We start from the raw sequence: 23,169 nt of genomic DNA on the forward strand, positions 1-23,169 counted from the left end.
AGAAACTTTTTCTTACTTACATATTTCTTACAGCAATTTTTGACATTTTTACTCCCTATGTGAAAACAAAGACACGCATTTCTTAGTTTTGATGTCACTCAAGAACATATTGAATTTATTTATTTATTTATTTTTCTAAAAACATGGCCTCAAAAACAAAGGAGAATGTTTAGGCTGCAGTTGATCAAAAAGTGGTTGTTGTTGTTGTTTTTTGCTGTGGTGGATGCAGCTATTTATTTTGTGTATGATCCAGGCAGGTTTTGTCACTGTTCTTTGATGACACCTTTTCTTTCAATCTTTCAGTTTGAGGTGAAAGTTTTGCTGTTTCTCTTCAGAAGCAGCAAGTCACAACAGATTGAAGGTTTCCTATTGATCCTGTAGCACACACAGACCGGTGGCCTGCTGACCGTCCTATAGATTCTGCCAGCAGCTGTGAGATTTACAGGAGGCCACACTGTCTTGTATTTCACGCTTTTGCTGCCTACACATCCACACCAACTCTGTGCCAGTCACAGATGTGCCTCCTCACTTATTAACTGTATGCTAAGCCGAGGTTGATGGCCAATATATATATATATATATATATATATATATATATATATATATATATATATATATATATATATATATATATATAAAAGTAAATACAACTTAAATTTATTGCCATGCTAATTTCTTACTCTAACTCTAGTGTCAGGAATTTCCTCCAACATCAGTACAAGATAAATTGTTTCTCTCACCCAGAGGTACGATGACTTCAAATATTATCATATTACTGTTCACATGTTCATAGTTTCCTCTTGTGTTAATTATGGATTAATCTAATTTATCATTACCAATCTGTTTTTTATTGCTTTAGGTTGTTCTGTTATGAGTAACAGAAGTTTGCAGCTTCCAGTTTCGTTCATCTGTTGATTGAACACTTCAGAAAAACTTAAATAATGTCCACATTTTAGGTGAAAACACTTAACTCTTTGTATGTGATTAAAAAGCTCAAACAAAGAGACCAAAATATAAGCAATATTTATTTAATTATAACAGTGGAATGTGTTTCTGATCCTGTGTGATGCATAGTTTTTATGCAAGCCATAGGACAATAAACCTAATTTATTTTCTTGGTAAAAATCTTAAAAACACCTATGCGTATTTTTAACTATAAAGTTTGTGTTTAAATTGTTTCTGATGGCTCACTGTAGGTCGCATAAATTTGCCCTCCCAGAAAAATAAAATAAGAACAAATCGTGGTTCTCTGGTTATTACATGACTATAATGACTTCCCATTCTTATTATTTCCTCAAAATTCAAACGGCAGCGAAGCCTGGGGTCTTGAAAAGGCTAATTCGATTTACAGGCTGTCATTTCTGTCTGTACTAAGCAAAGCCGTAAATCATTAGATGATTTCCTAGCCGGCTTCCGGGGCTGCGCGGGGCCATCTTCAGCCCCGGCTAAGGGCAGATTACAAGTGAAGTGGGCCAAATATTTATCTCACTAACAACCACACCTGGGGACTAACATCTTGTCGTTTTGATTTGCCCTTAGATTGCGTTTCAGAGTGTGACAGGCGAGCATTAGACAGTGAGAAGTGTCACGCCCAGATTCATGAGACGGTGCTTGGCAGGGCCGATATTGCTGTTTTGGCTGACTGTAGTATACCTGGAGGGAACTTGCTGCTGTCGCTGCTACACTGCAGCCAATTTAGCTGGAGCACAGCTGCTAAGAGGCTCCCAGAGGTGTGTGTATGTGTGTGTTTCAGGATTAGCCACAGCGCCAATTAAAGCTTCACACTGGTTTTTAAAGGATAAATTATTAACAGCAGAAGTGACCTCTCCGGTGGCCTTTATTCCCCGCTCTGCTATCCACTTGTACGCTCTTTCGTTTCTCCAACCTTCACACACCTTTGTCAAACTTGTAGCCGTTTTATCTTTTCTTTCCTTGCCTGTACTGTTTCCTCAGCAGGCCTGTTGTGCTTACTGTTTACCATTTTATATTGCTATGCTTCAGGCAATGGACAGTATGAGATTCTCATGGTATGATAACCTTGAGTAAAAATGTAAAAATACAGATAAGCACAAAATTATTCTTACCCTCTGGCAGATTTTAGATGTAAAGTTATTTTCATTCAACCAAGAAGTTTGTATCTGATCGGAAATTTAACAAGCTTTCTCTCTCTTGATCATAAAACAGGCTTTGTATTAAAGAATGGTATTGCGAAAGTCATACTTTCCTTTAATAGCTAAGGAGCCGTCTGGATGCATTACCTAGTATTTTGACAATTAGTGTCAGGTTTTGAGCTCCAAGTCTGACATTGAAAGAAAAACTTCTGCAATGCTATGCTAAAGTTACATTGTTTACGTCTTTTGGGTGCGTCAATCCACTTGATCTATTGCATCTTGTCAGTCTGTTTTCAGACCACCAAGACTGGAGTAGACTTTTACACTTTGCATCTGATCTGACTAATTGATAAAGCCTGTTGCCATCGCCAACATAATATTAGAATAGAAAAAAGAAATAGTAAGAAACACTCTGCTGCAAAAGTGTACACAGTTAATATCCACTTCTATAATTTTATATGCTGCGTAAATGAAGATTTCCAGTTTAAGTTGTTTTAAAATGTGGAAATAATTTCAAATGGGAGATTATTTACATTTCTATAAATTCACTGTGATGCAACATCTGCATAACGAAAGTCCTACATATCGATTCCTGAACACACCCTTGCTTCAAAAATCTAAAAATTTCTCTTTAAAAATATTACTGGTTGGTGCTCCTTTATTTTCCACTTATTGACTGCCTAATGTAAAGAATGTGAAGATCTGAATTTGTCTTGCCTGGCAGCAAGAGATCAGTGTAGGTGCTTTCTTTTGAGTGTGCCGGTACCGGAAAATGGAAAAGCATTGTGCAACTTTGACTCTATTCATATATAACTCCTATTCCAGTATTTCTTACTGTCATGTTATTAAAATGACAACAAGTCATTGGAACATTATGGTGGAAAATTCTGGTAGCTTGGAAGCAATGTTGTTGTTTTTTTTACTTTCGTGTACCTTAATTCAATTATAGTAACATGCCTATTACGCATATTTGAAAGACTCTGGTCTTTCTTACTATTATATTCTATTTCAGTTCATGAGTGCATGTTTTCTACAGCCCTCTACTTTTTCAACTTAAAAATTAATGGATGAGCTGAAGGAATTGAAAAACGATGTCTGCTTTAGAATGGTAAACCTTTGTTGCCTTTTTGAAGCTTTTCCTGTTTTCCGAACGTGGTTTCCTCCTCAAATCTTTGGTATTATCGATGCCTCCAGGAAACAGTTGGTCTTGATTGTTGCTGTATGCTGCTGCTTTGTCCTTTATCTCCCTGTGTTCAATACAGCAAAAGCATGTTAGCCAGTAATGGATACTTTTAACCTTTTCCGGGTAATTTGATCAGACCCTTTAAATCAATCCGAGCACGCACAGTGCCTGGGTTATGATCAGTGAGCATGTTGAGAGCTGCTCTTGCTGCTCGGCTTTAAGTTCTGAAATGGGCAAAGCATGGCAGTGTCGGATGTGATGAATCGCTCAGTTCCTGAATTAGTAATGGTGGCCGCTTTTAAGGGCACAAAAAACGGGGGGGAAAAAATGGGAGAAATTGGAAATTGTTTTGAAATGTAAAATCTGTTGATTAGGTAGTCAATGTCATGTGTACAGCTTGTGATGAGCATAGGGATTTTCCATTATACAGATGCAGTTGGCTGAGTTAACATACTTTTAGTGCATATATAAAACACTGAATCTGGGTATTCAGGTCCTGTGTGTGAGATTTATCATGCTATTCTGGCCAGCTGTGAAATGGATTTATTCTTGTTTTTTTTCCTCACTATTTCTGTTTAATCTTCCACCTGAGATTTAAACTTTATGTATATATATATATATATATATATATATATATATATATATATATATATATATATATATATATATATATATATATATATATATATATATATATATATACACATATATCTGGGTTCTACCGTTGTTCAGATACTCTTTACAGATTTTCCCTTCAGATATCCTCAGGTCATCATCTGATCTCAGTGAACAGTCTTGGATTCCACTCAATATGTTCCTGCACTCTGATCTCTTCCTCCCTCCCTCCTTTCCACTTACCCTCACACCTTCTACCCCTCCCTTTTCTTCTTTCATTCTCTGAATATTTTGCCCCTCTCAGGTTTGATGAAGGAATTTAATTACAGCTGAGAGAGAGAGAGAAAAGGGAAAGGAGTCAAGGAAGGTGGCAGAGAAATAACGAGTAGACAGCGACCCTTAGAGCAAGGAAGGCAAAGATAACAGTGTTTAAATCAGACCTGGTCAGTCTGAAGGAGAGAGACATATTGAACTGAAATTAGTGACGGCAGTATAGATTCTGTGGTGCAACCCTGAAACACACTCTTTGAAATTACCGTAAAACCCCTGCAGTGCCTAGAAGAACCGTGTGTGAAGGGTAATCTGTGCAGCGCATCACACCTCGACTTTTCACATTCTGTTCGACTGCATGTGTAAGGTGATCTTTAACAAGACTTCTTGTTTATGAGCTTTTTAGATGGGTCCCATTAACTGCATGTGGAGAAGGATACAGCAACCTTGGGTTTGTGTACAGAACAGCTCAGTTGGTTCCCATTAGTGAGTGCCTACACACACTTCCTCCTACTGATGAGAGATGAATGTGTATTTGTAATTATTGAAATCCCTATCTTGAAATGTATGTGATTTGCATAAATATTAAGAGCCCACGAGAGCACTAAAGGCCGTAATGCAGCTTGTAGCTCAAAAGTTACAAACCTTAAATCACCACTTGTCAAAATTTATTTTATACATTTCACAGATTGTAGTTTTTAACTAACAGAATCCATTTCACCAATTTCAGCCTAATCTTTTTCATCTTAGCAAAACAAAGGGATTTGGAGAGAAGAGCATCTTACATTATGTTATGTCACTTTTTTGCAAGTGGAAAATGATTAAAAAATATATTAGTACTGCTGTATACCTTGAATTTCAGGCAATGTGAGCCAATAAATGCTGGAGATAGTCATCGGCCTCCATGCAATATAGGTCGGTAGCTCGATCCAAAATATTGGTAAAATCAATACTAGTATCTATATAATCAGTATTGGATTGACACTAAGATGGTAAGGTTGATACTTTAGTTTCAGATTCCCTCTTGAATATTTCTTAGTTTCTCAACTCTATCTTAAAAAAATGTTTCTGATTTCCCCCTAAAAGATCATTTTTGCACTTTGTTTATTTAAGAAAAATTATTCACAAATCATGTTTTCTTAAAGTTTTTGGAGACGCCTATATATTTGTCCAATAATTCCAAGTTTGTGCTTTGCTTGTGCAGCACAAACACCTACAGGTCAGAAATTTGAGAACATATCAGACTTAAATAAAAAGTATCGGTATCAGTATTGGAATCAGCGATACGGCCTTGTATTAAGTTGGTAACGGATTGAAAGCAAAATATGCACTATCACACAACTCCACTATATAACCCTCCAAGGACAAGATGGTGTAGGAGAAAGATGCATATTTTTACTCCTATTTTAAAAATGATCTCCAAAATTAGGAACATTTAAGCTTTTTTTTTTACATACATTTTGAAAAATTAGGACATTGAAACATACTTTTTTCATGCCTGCTTGAAACCATAACAATTGTATCATTGCATTTAGTTACTTTTACTTCACTTCGCATAAATTATTCATGTCCTCTAGTTTTGTTCAGCTCAGGGTAGTCTTAAAGAGGCAATGGATGTTTTTTTTTTGTTGGTATTTTCTATATTCCCATTCTGAAAACCACCTCTCTGTTTTGTGCAGTTTCTCGGAAAACACGTCATGTGACCTGAGCCACTATCTTCTCGGTGGTGATAAATAACTGCAAATCGGTGGTTGACTGGAGCAGCACCCACTATCTGAATAAAAACTAACTGAGTCATATTATCTGCCACCAACACGTTTAACCCTTGAAAGTGAGGGAATCCGACAAATATTTTATGTAGAGCGCTCAGTTTTAACCCCACTGAGTTCCGCTGAACATTTCCTGCGGTTCATGTATGAAAGTTCACACATGTAAGAGACATGCTTTTGTTGTTTGTGGTAGGCCTGATGTGAGGAGGCTGATCATTTGTGTCCATGTGGGCAGTTTTTGTTTTTGTTTGTTTGATTTTTTTTTTGTTGTTGTTGTTAAATAGCTGAGGACTCTCCTGTATATTTTGTAATGTGACATCTTTTTCACCAGCACTCCCTGCTAGGATTTTCGCAAAGGATTTCCTCAAATAATGCGTGTAATGTTGCTCAGCTTGTGCAGTGCAATCATTCTAATTGATTCGCTGATTAGAACATTCCTCAACCCCCAGATATAACCACAGACAAACGCAAACATGTCACTTGCTGTTGTTCGGTTTCTCATTACACACCCGAGCCAGCGCATTCACAGGACAGATACACACACTAAATCCTATCTTTTTAGCTTCTCATTGTTGCCTTGGAAAAAAAAAAAATTATTCTGTCTATAGTCTCCATTCTTTCACCAGCCGCTATATAAGCATTCTCTCTCTTCCTTGCGCCCTCTTATTCTCATGGTAATTTGGCTGCCTGAAAGGACTGCTGGAGGATTGTTCCTTCTCATTCAACAAAATACGGTAAAAAGTCATTCCTGGGATTAAAAAGGAAGAATGAAATAAAAAAAAAAAAAAGCTCTGCGGTGGATTTCCAGGGCTCCGTTGTCATGTCTGCAGTAGCCCGTCGCCTTCCCTCCCCCTGTTCACATGCTAATGAGCCAGAGCTTGATTGTTTCCTCATATTTTAATCTCCTGTATGTGTTTGAGCGGAAAGGGAGGTGGAGGGCGCGGGGGTTTAGACAGAGTGAAACACGCGGTGGACGAGGAAGAGAGAGGAGGGCAGAGGGTTTTGGCAGGCGAGGGAAGGAAAGGTGGAGAAAGTAAAAAGACGAAAGACCAGGAAATGAAGGAGGAGGAGAAATGACTAACTAGAACACTGAATAGGTGAGGGACATGAGAGGAGAAGATGAGATTGTTATTATGTGGGGTAGGAGAGCCGCTGGGGCCGAACCGGGATGCGCATTTTATAATAAGACATCTTCAGCTTATTTGCTGTTACAAAGAATATTTTAATAAAGCCTTATTTAAAATTTACAAAAGATTCCTGCAGAACAATGAATCATCTGTGCTCTTCCCTCCTCTGTAGGTTTTCATTAGACCAATCACGACTGCGAAGCCCAGTACCTCTGCTGCTGTCCAGGCACATACCTCTGGGTTGAACACTAATCAGGGCCAATGAGAGGAGGAGTGAGAGAGACCTCGCTGAATAAACTCACATAGCATTTACATAAATATACATAATAAAAGAGCTCTTGGAATGCTCTCCCTCCGTTTTGTGTAACGAGCGAACCAGAGGTCATTCAACCCACAAAGAAGAAAGTTTCGATTTCTTGTTTTTTGGAGCTGATTCAAAAAGGTGGAGATACAATCATCTGGGGGGGTTCTCAAAAGTCTGAAGTGGTGAAATGTTTTCCTTGGATTTGACGCAGGAAAGGTTTTCATTAGGGAGAGTGTACTGTAGGGCAACCACTGTGGTCACAGTTGTTCTGTTTGTTACATACAAGCCAAAGACCGCATTTAAACGACAACATGTTGGACTCGGCATAAGAATATGATCAATAGCTTTGAATTTTAAATAGATTCAAGGCCTTCTATTGAACTGGTTTGTTCTTTTTTTCTTTTTTTTTTTTTTTTTTTTGAAAAGTCTGTGACAAATTTTGAAATGAAACTCCTGTCAGCTTACATTAATTCCAGGTCATAAGGTTGTCGCATCGATAAGGGCACGTGTCTTGAAATTAGACAGGGTTTGTTTTCTTAGGGAAATAAATTGGAAGCTGTTCTTCCACTTTGTCACTTTAATTCAATTCATTTCAGTTCAGTTAAATTCATTTCAACGAGTCAATTAAACGTTTAACTCAATTATTTTTATTTACTTTACATTGACAGTTCAGAGTTAATTTGATCTATTTGCAATTGTGTTCAAGTTTTTAGCTCAACTTCACTCTAAGTTCAATTAATTTGCATTCAATTTAATAAAGTTTATTTACTTTAGAGCTCCAGTTCACAGCAAACAAAGACTCCTAATCATTTCTCTATAATTTTCAATCCAGTTAATGTATCCAGTTCAGTTCAAGCTGTGAGCTTGTGAGCCTTTGTCATGGAGTCGTCTGTGAACCCTGAAATTTAGTGCAACTAAACCAAGACTAAATACTAATTTATATTTATTTCCAGTTTTTAGATTACTTGACGTAAATAATTATTATATTTTAGGTGTTATATGCAGTTAGTCAGTGTTGCATTTCTTTTCACTGTTTTTTTCTTTCCTGCTAGGTCTTGTCGTCTTTAAAGCAAGGACTGTATTTAGTTAACATTTCTAATTATCTTTATGTCCTGATGCTCTCTACAGAATCCATCTGGATGTTGGACATGAACTCCACTGGGGACAGAACAGTGTCCCAAATGTTCCACATTTCTTCTACACTTAGAAGAAATGTTCCAGAAAGAGGAACATTCTTCAAATGTTGTGGTTGCGATGTTAAGTAGCTGAGTGTTCCCTGCAAACACGCAGCTTATCGGCCAAAACCAATAACAAAAGCCTGTAATTGGCAAAACAAGGATGGTTAATCAGCTGTGTGTTTTCCCGAGATGTAAATATGTCAGTCAGATTTACGGGTAAGCAAACACAAACTTTACCATTTCAAAACCATTGAAACTGTTATTTTGCAAAAAACAACAAAAATCACTATTTTCTCAAAAATGGTGATAATGAGGTGAATTCATGCTCTATGCTGCAGTGCTAGATATGTTGGAAGAGGGTAGAGGATTTTATTTTGCTATTGCATCCGTTTTTACGATGCCAATAAAAGAAAAAGAAAACAATGCTAGGGCTAGACAAACTGTCATAAATTTTATTGTTATTGCAGTATCCCTGAACGGAATATCAATATCTCAAAAACCTTCTTAATGTACAATAGTTATTAGCTAATTTATTGTTTATTGTTCTCTAAACCATTTTTTGCAGTGCATCAGAAACTGTTTCAGTAAACCATTCAGATATTCTGATAAAGTCATCAAACAAAACAAACCCGCAAATGTTGCCTGGTGCACCTCCCCCACTCCTCTTTTCTTATAAAACCATTTTGTTGAGATAAAACAGTTAATTTTCTATCCAGATGAAAAGATTAATCACTGTCTTTAAGAATATACAAGTGCAGAATGTGAAATACTTTTGCTCAAGTTACCTGAAATTCTCCAGAACTTTAAAGCTGACATATGTAATGTTCATAAAAAAATATTTCTCTTTAAATATTTGTTGAAACTGCACGGTATGGTATCAGACAGAGAATCCTACACCATTTGCTTTGTGCTATGCTACAGCTAGCATAGCCTGTTGTTAATGCTCAGTCTAGCTAGAATGGCCACCGATGACTGCAGATAAACAACTTTCTTGAAACAGTAAGTTATTTCTCCACCATTAGCACACTTAGCAGGGAGCAAATGAGTTTGATTGGCAGTGCTAAGCCCCTCCTCCTGGCTCTGATTGGTTGTTTTTGGTCGGGAGTGGTGCATTTCTTCAGATAGCAATAGTAGCTCAGGGAGGAGGCGGAGGAGCTCGATCTTTTCACAGATTCTGTCTCAAAGCTCACTGTCACAATATGACAGCAGTTTCAACAAATATGTTGGAACATATTCTTTATAAAAGTTACATACAAACCCTCACTGAGCCTTAATCCCAGGAGTGATGAACTGACCAGGCTAATTCCGATTCCGATCAGTCTCAAGTTAAACAGCTTACGCCGTACACTCTCGTACAGCCTACGCCTCACCTCTTTATGACCTTCTCAACATCACTGCCACAGGAATTCACCGAAAGTTCAGCAACCCACCGCAGTCACTCTCCATCACCTCCTTGTCTCTCGCCAGGTCACCGAGCACCAAGTGCAAACTGGGTGTCCTCAGGGAATGTTTGTGCAACTTGTTTATGACATCCCAAGTGTGTGTTGATGCTGTTGCTGTCGATGTTAACAAGAGAGATAGAGAGGTAGAATGCTGGAACACGCCGTTTCACCGTGTAGTCGACCTGATCTTCTGAGGGGGCAGCAGGGACGGAGTCAGTTGGAAAGATGACGAAGAGGACAAAAGAGCAAGAGTGAAAGTAGCTTAAATATAAAAGTGGCGAGATAAACTGAAAGCAAGACAAAATTTTAAAATTAAAACCTTGTCATCAAAAAGGGGAGAGAATTTACTCACAAAATTAGATATAACTCTAAGATCCGGGTTAAGATTTCATCTTTCATTTGATTCCGACAACCTTCAAAACGCTGCAGACACCCCTCGCACTACTGCTTTGATTATATTTAATAGGTCATAGAGGGTACATTTCAGATAGTCTGCTTTCTGCATTTTAATTAAAGAGCAACTTTTCCATTCGGACTGACCTGAAAGTCATCTAAAGTGTCGACTGATGAAATTTGCAGACACCCCCGTAAGCCCTCATATCCACTCATTTGTATTTGAAAATGAGCATCGTGCCTGCAGGGTTGAAAACCCTTAAGTTTCCATTAATGTTATATTATTTTAGTGTTAAGTGAGTCCAGAGCTATTTTTGTGTAATTTATTCCTTGCTCTATTCGAGGTTTGTCCAGAGAGGGAAGATTATCATAGTAATATTATGGTTCCAACAAAATCTCAAACTTTTAATTAATCAGGAAAAGGAAGCTATAACATTTTCCTGAAGAATTGTTACAAACTAGTGTTTTCACATAAGATGAGGATAGCTACAGAGGGCCATTCAAAACCTCACAGACTGAATAAATTGAGTGCTATTGTTTTTACCTTAAAACGTCTGTAACATCAGCACTTGCGCTCTTGCTTACTGTGGCCTTCAAAACGCTGCAGACACCCCTGCTTATGCACATTCTGATGTGCATAAGCACCCAGTCATCAAACCTTTTCCGATTCTTTGAAAAAAAAAAAAAAAAAAGAAAAGTAGAATGAGTTCAGAAATTTATAGAAGGTGGTAAAAGATGAAATTGGGTAACAAAAGTAACCAAAGCAATAATAATAAAAAAAAAAAACACTTTTTTTTTCTTTACATATAGATATCTATATCTATATGCAAAGATATAGATATTTACATATAGAACCTCAAACTAAACTACTAGGCATAGAAGAAGGAAAACGAGAGGACAGGATATCATGAATATCATGAAAATGAGCACAGGAATCTGGCTTTAAACAGGTATGAAACATTACTTGGTAACTGATGCTATTAAGCAGTATGGCCTTCAGTTTTGAAACTGTGAGTGAGTCAGCTGCAGATTTAGTTTTAGTTTAGCAAAATCGTCTTTTTTCTGAATTTTTTAAAGAAATGTCTGCAGAAAGATCAAATGGTTTGCTTTTGGTATAAAACAACAAAAGCTGCATCTAATACCTGAAACAGCAGATATTATTTTCATCAAATGATCATAACAGTGTCTTTTGTATTTTACTATTTTCTACTTTCTTTATAGATTCTTTTCATGTTGTGCTATGACGTTAGCAGACACCTGTACTTGAGTTTTTAATTTTGAAAATCGTTGTATCAGATATTTATTACAACACTTTACCACATTTGATTACATTAAAACAGCGACTTTCAATCAATTTAATGATAGAGCAAAACAAAGTACCACATGAAATGATACTTTCATTTTATTCTTTTTTATCCCTCAAATCAAAGTCTGAAGAATGTGTTCTGCGTTTTTATACAGCCTGCTTTACGCCGATACTAGATATAGCTAATATCGTGAAATATAAGGAACATACGAGACAGGACAGGGATAAAGTCCTAGAAAACCTTAAGCAGTGGTTGTCACAAATCCCCAAAAACATGTTAGAAGCTGCATAAACATGAGATTAGGCTGAGGGTTCACTTTCTTTCCTGTATACAATACTTTTAGTAAACGTATAGACAGAACTACAGTGGAATAGCTAAGATTAAAGGATACATAATGTGTTAGAACAGCCCAGTCAAAGTCCAGACTTAATATGGAATCTGTGGAAAAACTTGATAATCAATGCCCACAACTTCTTTCCATCCAGTCTGACTGAGGTTGAGCTGTTTTGTAAAGAATAGGGGACAAAAAAATTGCAGTAACTAAATATAAAAAATGTCAGAAACACATATGTTTACCCCCGGAGCGGTAATGAAATGTAGATCTACAAAGTGATCACTGTAAGGGGCTGAATACAAATGCACTCCCACTTAGCGAATTCTTAACTGAAAAAAAAAAACAAAAACATGAATATTTTTTCACAATCATGCACTATGCACTGTTGGTCTATCACATTAAATCATCCCAATAAGATTCACTAAAGTCTGTGATCGTATTGTGACAAGATGCAAAAAAGTTCAAGAGCTGTGAATGCTCTTGCCAAGACATGATATGTCTTTGTGTATTCTTTATTTCCCCAGGATATTCTAGCATATGATGACTGTTCTTCTTTGGTTCTTGTAAGATCTTCCAGCATCCTGAAACCCGTGAGTTGTTGCCTCCTTAACATTTCTGGCAAGCAATAGCCAAAGCTTATTTTAGCTGTGTATATTTGTAATCTATACCCTGTTTTTATTCTGCTGTTTTCATAAGCTCTTCCTTAAAGCTTTCCGCCACTGTGCTTAAAGACACAGTGAGGTAGAGAGAATCTCAGAGCTGGACCCAAAAATAGCCCGCATTCTTTCCTCTCTGTTTCAGGAAGCATCAGAAGAGGCCGGAACAAGCCTCCCGCCCCCTTCCCCTTCCATATCCCCTTGCTTTCTCTTTGTCTTATCAACCCTGTTATTTCCACTAATATGCTCTAGTTTTATGATCACCAATAGCCATTTATATTTGCTCCTTTATCCCAGCGTGTCACCCAAAGTTCAAGCTTTTTGGGGACTGTGCATCCCCTTTAGCAACATCTCTATTAGCAGAATTGCCTACAAAATGTATTCAGTTCAGTTCCTTGTCCAATAATAATAATAAAAAAACCCATTGTGAGCGATGGTAAATGGCCTGTACTTGTAAAGAATTGTATCATGTCCAGAGGACTCCAAAGCGTTTTACACTACATTCAGTCATTCACACACTAAAGATGGTGAGCTACTGGATTGTAGCCACAATTGTTAGACATTTTCACACCTTTCCAAAAGTAACCTACTTAATAATATTCAAGAGGGCAGCCAGACAAATAGAGGACAACTTTGCATGGTGTTGCAAATACAATTGTCTCCAGATCTGTGTGGATGCACACTTTTGCTTTTGGCAATTATAGGGACACCGTGAATTAACCTGCCTCTATGTGAAGTGTCGGGTTAGAAAAGAAGGGTAGGATGGTGAAAATGATTCAAAAAGAGTTGTATTTGAAATTAGTATGATGAACTAAGTCCATAATGGGAGTACATCTGCATGCTTCAGATGTATAGAAGTATTTTCTCACTAAATCTGTATTTCCTTAAAAACCGATATATTCTAAGTGTTTTTGGGATTGGTAAATTGAAATTGCTCCCCACTGTAGTGTCAGGAGTCAGTCACATTGGTAGTCAAAATTACTTAGCATCTGGTCAGACATATTTCCTCCAGATAAATTTAGCAACATTTCTGTATTTTTCTTTCTTTGTTGACACCTATAAATGCAGGAATGGTTCTGATAGATTAATGATGGGGTGATTTTTGAGCACAAAAAGAAGGAAAAACAGTAAAAGTTACAAGAAAGGAGACAAAACCTGCTACTTGTTTCCTACTGATCCTGATCCAGCTGATTTTAGCATTTTATGATTTGCCATTCCAGGACGATACGGGGTTATTCTACTTAAATTAGTAAAGACGACTCAGTATTATGAATCGAAATGATTTTGTTTGATCCTAGTGATTGTTCACATTATGGATGTGAACAATCACAAACATTCATGTGCAGATATAGATAAGACTGTGCTAAATCTAGCATTAATCTATATTAATCCTTCTTCCCCTAAAAATGTTCCTGGTTTCACTTGAAAATATTCTTTGATACTATCCACCTCTTATGTCACTAAGAAGGTCGGTCATGTCCTCACCAGGGAGTCAGCAACATACACACACACGGCACAGAGGAGCTGTGTTGTGATGTGTTGCTCCTTCACGGCTCAGTCATGCATAAAATCCAGTAACTGTTTGCTTTGTGTGACAGTTTGTGTCACTGCCTCTGAGCCTTTTTCCCACTGCGAGAGCTGCTCCACTGTACTAAGTGTGTCAACAATACCAGCTGAGAGGCAGCCTTCAGTCCACACGCACAACTGAAGACTGATCCTTCAAAGAACGAAGGGAGAAACTATGGGAAAGAGCAGACGGAAAGGACAGTGGACATACAGAGACAGTGTGTGGTCACCATTAACACAGCGTGATCAGAGGAAAAAAGACAGGAAGAAGGGCTGTTACGAGAGAGAAATATAAACAATTTTTCAAAGACTTTCCTATATCGCAGCCTCTGACACACAGCTCACTAGCAGTCCAACCCCAACAGTTGCACAAATTTGCTGAAAGAGGGTCCCTGGGCAAGGCTTTTGATCAACTGTGTATATGGATATATGTGTGTGTGTTATGGTTTGTCAGTGAGACAAAAGAAAAGAGAAAGATTTTACACGTTGTTCCATTTCTTGATATCTGTGTACACAAGCGCAAAATATGTTTTCTGCTCCAGATCATAATGAAAACAGGCAAAACACACACACGCACACATGTATATATATATATATATATATATATATAAATAGATATATATATATATATATATATATATATATATATATATATATATATATATATATATATATAATGATAAACAGGCAAAACACATATATATATATACATATATATATATATATATATATATATATATAAATAGATAAATACCTATATCTATGTCAGATTTTAGATTCCTTTCCATCACTTAGATTTCCATGTTATCTATCAGAGGCAGTTGGGCAACAGTCCCACTGGTAAAGTGTATAGACTGAGTCAGACTTTGATGCTGTGAGGTTTCAATCATCGCAGCCACAAGCATGCCAACTCAGATTGTACAAGTTTTCTGATCTCATATTTTGAATGAAACACTCAGGAAGAGTCCAACACACAGCAGCTCGTGTTTTAAATCTTTGCTGGTTAGTTGCGTATGAGCACTCAATGTAAAAATACTACTCTAAAAAAACATCAAAATGTTTTCATAATCAAATATTTCTGTTTCAAATCCATTTTTTTTCTTTTGCTGTAGCAAAAAACGTCCCTCTGAGCTTTCAGCGTGCCTGTGGGTGTGCAGGCGTGTGTATGTATGTGTGCATCCATGGGAGTGTGATCTGAGGAAGACTCAGGTAATGGATTAATATCAGAGTTGGCTCAGGCTTCACGTTGCTCTGCAGTGACAGCCTGTCATTATCAACAACACTGATGGCTCACGCATGCACAGACTCACACACAATCAGTTAGATTTTTGAGTGCACATGAAAACACACTATTCCATGCCTCATATATACATATCTTTGAACTTGCTTGATGCACTTTCGCACAGCAGGAGTGACGCTAAAACTAGACGACCTCTGTGTCGAAAGAGCGTAGCTTCACTCATAGAGCAAGACAAAATCTTTCCAACACTGTTGTCATGTTTACTTCCTACAGACTTCACTTAATACTTTGCCTTGGGCCAAAGTAGGGATGGGATGTTTCATCAGTGCCAGACACTCATTAATCCCCACACTTGCCTTCCTCCCTGCCAGAGTTGGTCATCTTATTGAGCCATTTAGTCAGTATTGAGCTGCATAATTGGACAGGGGAGGCCGATATGAGATTGTTTTAGGAAGTTAAAGAGTGACATAACGCTTCGGCAAGAATTAAACTTTGTGTGGCCAGTTTTGATTCCACATAGCTACAAGGCATGGCAACAATATTTTGAAATATGTCAGGCTATTGAATTTTCTTTTTTATTCATTAGTGCTTATTAAAATGACAAAAAAGAGGGTTTTTTTTTCTAAATTTGAAGCAAGGGCCAACACCCAAAGGTGAAAATGATTGAAGCATTTAGCTCAAAAAACAAACAAAAAATGCTCAACAAACAACTTTTGTCTCAACTTAAAATGTCAATGGATGCTTTTAATTATAACAATTGAATTGTTCAGCTGTTCTGAAAAAAGAAAAAAACTTTATAAATGCTTTGAATTTGCTGCAATTGCCAAACCATGTCTAAATGCAATGTTTATGACCATGACACTAACATGATAAAAGAATTATCACATTCCAGTGTATTGCACTTTCAAGACCTCATTCGTCATTTTCAAACTTCAATATACGTTTTTCTAAAGACCCAAAAAAACCTGCAGTTAATGGTGTACAAACATCCTACTTTGACCTAAATGTGATAAAATTCCAATAAAAAACATGAAGGTTTGTGGTTGTACCATGTTATAAATCTGAAAGGGTGTGAATCCTTTAGCAAGGGACTGGAAATGGTTGGTGTTGTGATTCGTGCAAGTTTCTGTGGTAAGACGCGGTTCCATCTAGGCCTGTTAATCTATTCGCCTCATATCCTGCCTTCTTAATTTGATGTGCTTCCTGCTGAATCAAGCAAATGGAGTGGTACAGGAAATGATAACTAAGCAGGATGAGTTTGGTGGAAGGAGGATGTTTGATTAGGTAGAAATGGGCTACATTTTTAAAACCCAAATGAACTGTGTGCAGACTTGACAGCGCACCAAAAATAAATTAGCCAGAAATTAAAAAGCGCCTTTCTCACTTGTTCTTCTCCTCTGTTTTCTGCAGCAGTCCTATGCTCCTCCTCCTCAGCCCATGGCTCCACCAAGTCCAGGCACAACAGGAGGAGGGGGTGGAGGTCATGGAGGTGGGCTGGTGGAGCAACTTAGTAAGACCAACTTGTACATCAGGGGGCTGCCACCTGCCACCACAGACCAGGACCTCATCAAACTCTGTCAGCCGTAAGTTTTGTCCTCTTCCATTCTGTTTTGACTCGCCACCAGCTTCGCAGTTCACTTCATTACCGCTCAGCTCAGTTCTCACTGGTTTAATTAGTGTTTTGTGAGTCCAACAGCAGCATCTAATGAGCGTCAGCAGTGTGCTGTTGACCTATGGGTTCCTTTCAGCTTCCTTAGGGAGAAAGAAACGCACACAACCTGCAGGGGCCTAACCCTTCCTGTCCTTTCTGGACTGTGTCACATGCTCACATAGGGAAAGAAAAAAAACAAGCCTCTGTCTTTCCACAGAAGTTTTAAACCTCCCAGATTTCCCAAGTCAATTCTAAGGTAATGAAAGTAAGTAAGTAAATTAGAAACTCAAATTACCAGAGTAATACAGCTTGCATGCTTTCATCACTCCTTAGTAACAACTTTGGAACAAGCTAATTCTTTGACCCATAAAACAAAATTTGAATGTAGACCTTTAAATGTATATTAGTGGAGCTGTTTTCTTTTGTTAAACTTTTTTTTTTCCTTTTTTTATTAAAAAAATAATCATCTTCTAAAACACTGCCATGTTATAATACAAAAAGTATTATAAAAAGGTCGCAAGGTAAGAAGAGATTTTTGATTATTTTAGTTGTTATTCAGTAATTATGAGTATATTTAATTCTGACACCACTTATCAATAAAAGTTGCTATCCACTGATTGCCTTCAAGTTAAAAATAAGAGTAGGTTTATTTTTCTTTTCTTCCATACTAATAAAGATCTGTAAAGATTAGCACATTTGGTCTCTAGAAGTGATAGAGTAGACAAAAATTGTACATAAATAAGATAAGCATTTATGTAAGATATCTTTGGTAAAGTTGAAATAAGACTTTGATTACATCATAAACAATTAGGTGCAAATTTTGCAGGAAAACATCATGACCAGATAAATTCAGACAGAATAAACTCACCTTTCCAAATCTAATTGTTTAAATAAGATAAAGCTTTTGAAACCAATACTTACTGTAGGCCATGCACATTTAATGCATTGGGAAAGTATTCATAATGCTTCACCTTTCTCACATTTTGTATTACAGCCTTACTCCTTTTACCAATCTCTTTCCTCAAAATTCTCCACACAAATAAGCGGTTTTGACAATGTGGAAGAAAGTTTTTGAGATTTTTGCAAATTTATAAAAAACAAAACAAAACAAAAAAAGACAAAACAAGAAACCCCGTTTATGTAAATATTCACAGCCTTTACTTAATAGCTTGTGGATCCACTTTTGGCATCAGCTGTAGCTGTAAGTCTTTTTCAAAATGGTGCCACACGCTTAGCATGCCTATCTTTAGGTAGTTTCATCCATTATCTTCTGCAGTTCTTTTCCAGCTCCATCCGGTTGGATGGGAGCCCACTGTGCATCCATTTCCAGATCTCTCCCTGGCAACTCCAGGACATTCACAGAGTGCTTTGGGTCATTGTCCTGTTAAAAAATGAACCGTCACCCCAGTCAGAGGTCAAGATGATGAGTGGAAACAGCTCCGTTTTAAGCTAAGAATAAGGCTGTAACATAACAAAATGGACAAAAAGGGAAGTACTGTGAATACTTTGTGGCTGCACTCTATATGAAAACACTGCACAAGTTCTAGCAAAATTAATATACCCTGTTAACTTTATATTCCTCTGACCTCCAAATGCTGCCGCAGGCTCAGCAGATGGAACACGGCATTACAGAACAACAAAGCTTATGAAGAAACAAGAAGTCTCACTTTGACAAAAACTCTGTGTCCGATACACTTTTTGGCTAGAACAGGTTGGTACTTCATTTAATGAAGTAACTGGAGGTGGGGTGCAGTACTCAGCAAGAGTAGAGTTACTGCAGCACAACTTGAACATAATATTACTCAAGTGGAATTAAAAGTAGAGCACAGTGAAACTTCTTCTAGAAGTGCTTTTCTTTTTCTTTTTTTTTTTTCAAAAAGTTTCTCAGCTGAAAGTAAGAAGTAAATGTACCTGGTTAATACTCACCTCTGATGGGCTCTCTTGCTGCTCCAGTGTGTGTGAGCTGCAGTTCAAGTCAGCTGTATGTCAGTGTAGCCCTGCAGGCATTCTGGGGAAATTGAGTGAAAAATAGGGGCCAATAAAAGCTGCATTAGGGGCCAAGTCAGCTTGCCAAGTGGCCAGTAACATTTAGAAAAGGTCAGAGTGGCAGAGGGTTGTCAGTGGGGGCTACTGGACAGCAATGGAAGCATTGGGGATCTAATACACTCTCCAGCTTTCAGAAATGGACAAAGTGGCAGTTAATCACTCTAGTCATGCAAAAACCAGGACACATTTTTATATGCGCACACTGACACAGTAAGATAACAGAAGAATATCTATCATCTATCTATCTATCTATCTATCTATCTATCTATCTATCTATCTATCTATCTATTCTTGTCATCTATCTATCTGTCTGTCTATCTATCATCTATCCAATCTATCCCCATCTATCTATCTATGGACTATCTATCTATCGCATCTATCCATCCATCTATCTATCTATCTATCTATCTATCTATCTATCTATCTATCTATCTATCTATCTATCTATCTATCTATCTATCTATCTATCTATCTATCTATCTATCTATCTATCTATCTATCTATCTATCATCTATCTATCTATCTATCTATCTATCTATCTATCTATCTATCTATCTATCTATCTATCTATCTATCTATCTATCTATCTATCTATCTATCTATCTATCTATCTATCTATCTATCTATCTATCTATCTATCTATCTATCTATCTATCTATCTATCTATCCATCTATCCATCTATCCATCTATCCATCTATCCATCTATCCATCTATCCATCCATCCATCCATCCATCCATCCATCTATCTATCTATCTATCTATCTATCTATCTATCTATCTATCTATCTATCTATCTATCTATCTATCTATCTATCTATCTATCTATCTATCTATCTATCTATCTATCTATCTATCTATCTATCTATCTATCTATCTATCTATCTATCTGCAAAACAGAATGGCATACCACAGATTTAGTTTAAGCATTTTTTCCTGCTGGAAGGTAAACCTCTGTCTGGTTCTTAATAGCTATTCAGACTCAAACAGGTTTTCTTTTTAGCAATTCTTCTACAGACTGTTGTTTGAGCGGGGAAATCCTAATAATAAATATTAACATCTGCTTTGGAAGAACAAAGACGTCAGTAGACTAAAGACAGTAAACTTGTGTAAATGAGAGGTAGAAGGTTTCCCTTCTTGAACGAATGAATGAGTTTAAGTAACTGGGGTTCGTCAAGGGAAGTGAAGAAAAAAGATAGTTCAGGAAGAGTGGACAGCAGAATAATTGAAAGGGGAGGTCTGCAAGATGTTAGTGAATCCTGCTTTTATCTTTGGTTTAGAGAGGGTGGGAGTTTCAATGCTGAAGATGTAAATAATATTTATTGGAAGTGACCAATATGGACAGGAATGAAAATGAGGATATGAGTGGGATAACGGAGGTTGGAGACTCTAAAAAGAGAGAAAGAGAAAAAAAAGAAAAACGTTTCATACAATTCATACAAAAAAAGAAACCATAGACTACCTGGAAGAGGCAGTCTCTTGCTCAAAATCCTTAGTCCTTCTCTCAAAAGTAAAGATCTGTGTCAGTGAACATGTCAATACATCAGAATGACAAGTTTTTGTTGTGCTGTATATGCATAAAAGAGTCAAATTGCTTAGTCATATTGTCGAAATAACTGACATATAAACTGAAGGGATGTTTTGTTGAAAACTGTGGCTAAAGATTTGATGACAAGTATTGTAAATTGTAATAATGGTTGATCAATGGCAAGAGACTAGAAAAGATTCACAGTTGCGCTTTCATTATAATAAATTGACAGACCATTTCATTGTAATACAGAAATGAAAAGGCAGCACTGCAGAGCACAAGGACGAAACACTCAGAAATTGGAAGATAAGACAATACATGCACCACTGTTTGAACTACAGTGCCATCTTCCTGTTCTTTCCATCACCATGCTGAGGACAGTTCCTCATTGGAGTGAAAGAATGAAGATCAGGCTGAGAGGAACTCCATCAGCATCTTGTTGCATTTCGCAAACCACATCTTGGTGATGTTGAAACGATGGAAACCGGCATATGCCCTCCGCCTCTTCCTCTGTTTCAACTTCTTCTCTATGGCTGTTGAGTCTGAACAATGTTACAAATGTAACATTGTGCTGTGCTCTGGTTATATGTGATTAATCCCTGTGAATTCCTGGCTTTCCTCTATGAAATTCCAGTCTGAACAAAAGCATTCTATCCCCCTGCGATTGTTTATTGTAAAATGTTCATAAAGCATTTGACCACCTACCTACTGCCAACTCTAGTACACATCACTGCACTCGCATCCCTTCCAACTTATGATTAAAACTTCACAGAGAACACTTTTAGTGTTTAAACTCGAGGTTTCGGTGAAATTAAGCCGTCTTCTGAACTCTGAGTAAATTGCTTTTTCGTCCTGGAATGAGTCCGAGGTTTCCGATGCTTTAAAAGCCCCTGAAGATGTTAAACTACATATGGCAACGGATTCAAAGACTTGTGAAAAAGCTACGCTTTCACTGTCCTCCCTCTATGTTTGTCTGTTTGAGTCTAACGAGCAGAGAGGCAGAAAAATGAGAGAAACGTAAGAGACAAGACAGCTGTATCGAATCCTCAATTAGGAGCTACCTCACACAGAGACCAAGCTGTGTGTGGATGCTGACGCATGCATGCTAACATACAGCTAAATGCACAGTGTGCACACGATTCGCAAATATGCAGGATTTGCACATACATTTGATGTACACAAAGATGTCTTGAGGAGAATCAGAAGTGAAGGCTGTGTGTGTACTTGCTTGCGTGGGTGCGTGTGTGTGTGTGTGTTGATGGGAGTGGTGTTTCAGAGGACATCAAACATTGAGAATCCACTGGCTGTTGACGTTGTTCCACCAGGGAATGAAAACATGGATCTAAAGCTGTGAGGGCCCTCTGAGAACTGTCATTAACGCTTCACTCAAACACACACTCAGAGCCGTGGTGTGCACAGATTTTGTCAAGCCTGCCACAAATGAGCACGCTATGTTTTGTACTGACATAGCTCCTTAAATCTCCGCAGTGAAGAGAAAAACAGGAGTTTGTTGCAGTTTTAGCATTGACTCTAACTGGAAACATTCCTTTCTGTATAGATTTCTATTTTCTCTACCTTCAATTTTAGGACTCAGTTCTTCCTAAGAGGAATGTCGTGCTGAAATCTGTCAGCCTTGGCCCGTAGCAACGCAGCCTTGACCGATCTCTTGACAAGGCATCCTTTCTTGGCTCTGTAATGTTTGGTGAAGCCAATACAGACTCTGAAGCTAAAGAATTTCGAGCTAGCAAAGTGATTGCCGTTTAGAGCAGAGAAGGAGATATACCGTCTGGACCGGCCAAAATCTGTTCAAGAGGAAAATCTTTGGGCCTAGAATTTCACAATATTTCATTGCATGACCCGTTTCAAAAATTTTTCTCGGGGGAACATTTAAAGTAATGGAATGAGGACACGCTGACCCGAACCATATGTCTCCGGTTGTCTGTTATTGGGATGTTTTCTGTATTCCAGCAGGTTTTTATGAGTAGCTCACCTTACTGGCTTTAGATAAAATGCAGGTTGATGTTTTTTCAAGTCACGGCAGGTGACTGCCAGAGTGCAGGAAAAAGTTCCAGTTGGGTTCAGAACAGGACATTCTGCACTCTTCTCTGAACTTATTTCATGCTCCTTTCAATCACATTACTTCATAATTTGATCTATTATCAATGGTTTATTCAATTTCACTTCGCAATAGCAGATTTGTGTCGCCGTCTAGATGAGAAAAAACTATTTACCACAGAATCAAGTCAGAATGACACACTTTGGATGTTTTTTTTTTCTTGTAATTTTAATGAGGCTATGATGTATTTGACTCTTTTTTTCCCCCACTTTGTGTTTCAAAAGCCAAAGATTTATATTTTTTATGCATTCCAACTTAATGATAACACTCCCAAAGGCATTATTTATTTGTCAGGGCACTGGAAATGTTTTCTAACATGGGTCTTTCTGTCTCAA

The 23,169-nt window shown here is 37.5% G+C and overlaps 1 protein-coding gene across 9 annotated transcripts in view; it reads left to right on the plus strand.

Annotated features, from left to right (window-relative positions):
* LOC122831627 (RNA-binding motif, single-stranded-interacting protein 3-like) overlaps positions 1 to 23,169 on the plus strand; it is a 139,227-nt gene that overhangs the window by 28,380 nt on the left and 87,678 nt on the right. For 4 of the 9 annotated variants that reach the window (XM_044117961.1, XM_044117958.1, XM_044117956.1 and 1 more), the window contains one exon: positions 16,906 to 17,078. In XM_044117961.1, the coding sequence (XP_043973896.1) occupies positions 16,906 to 17,078 (173 nt within the window). Of the gene's footprint in view, positions 1 to 9,428; positions 9,557 to 12,557; positions 12,624 to 16,905; positions 17,079 to 23,169 lie in introns of those variants that run through there. The other 5 variants (XM_044117962.1, XM_044117959.1, XM_044117964.1 and 2 more) reach the window with 4 other exon arrangements.

This window comes from Gambusia affinis, linkage group LG05 (assembly GCF_019740435.1).
Source record: "Gambusia affinis linkage group LG05, SWU_Gaff_1.0, whole genome shotgun sequence".
Taxonomy (NCBI): domain Eukaryota; kingdom Metazoa; phylum Chordata; class Actinopteri; order Cyprinodontiformes; family Poeciliidae; genus Gambusia; species Gambusia affinis.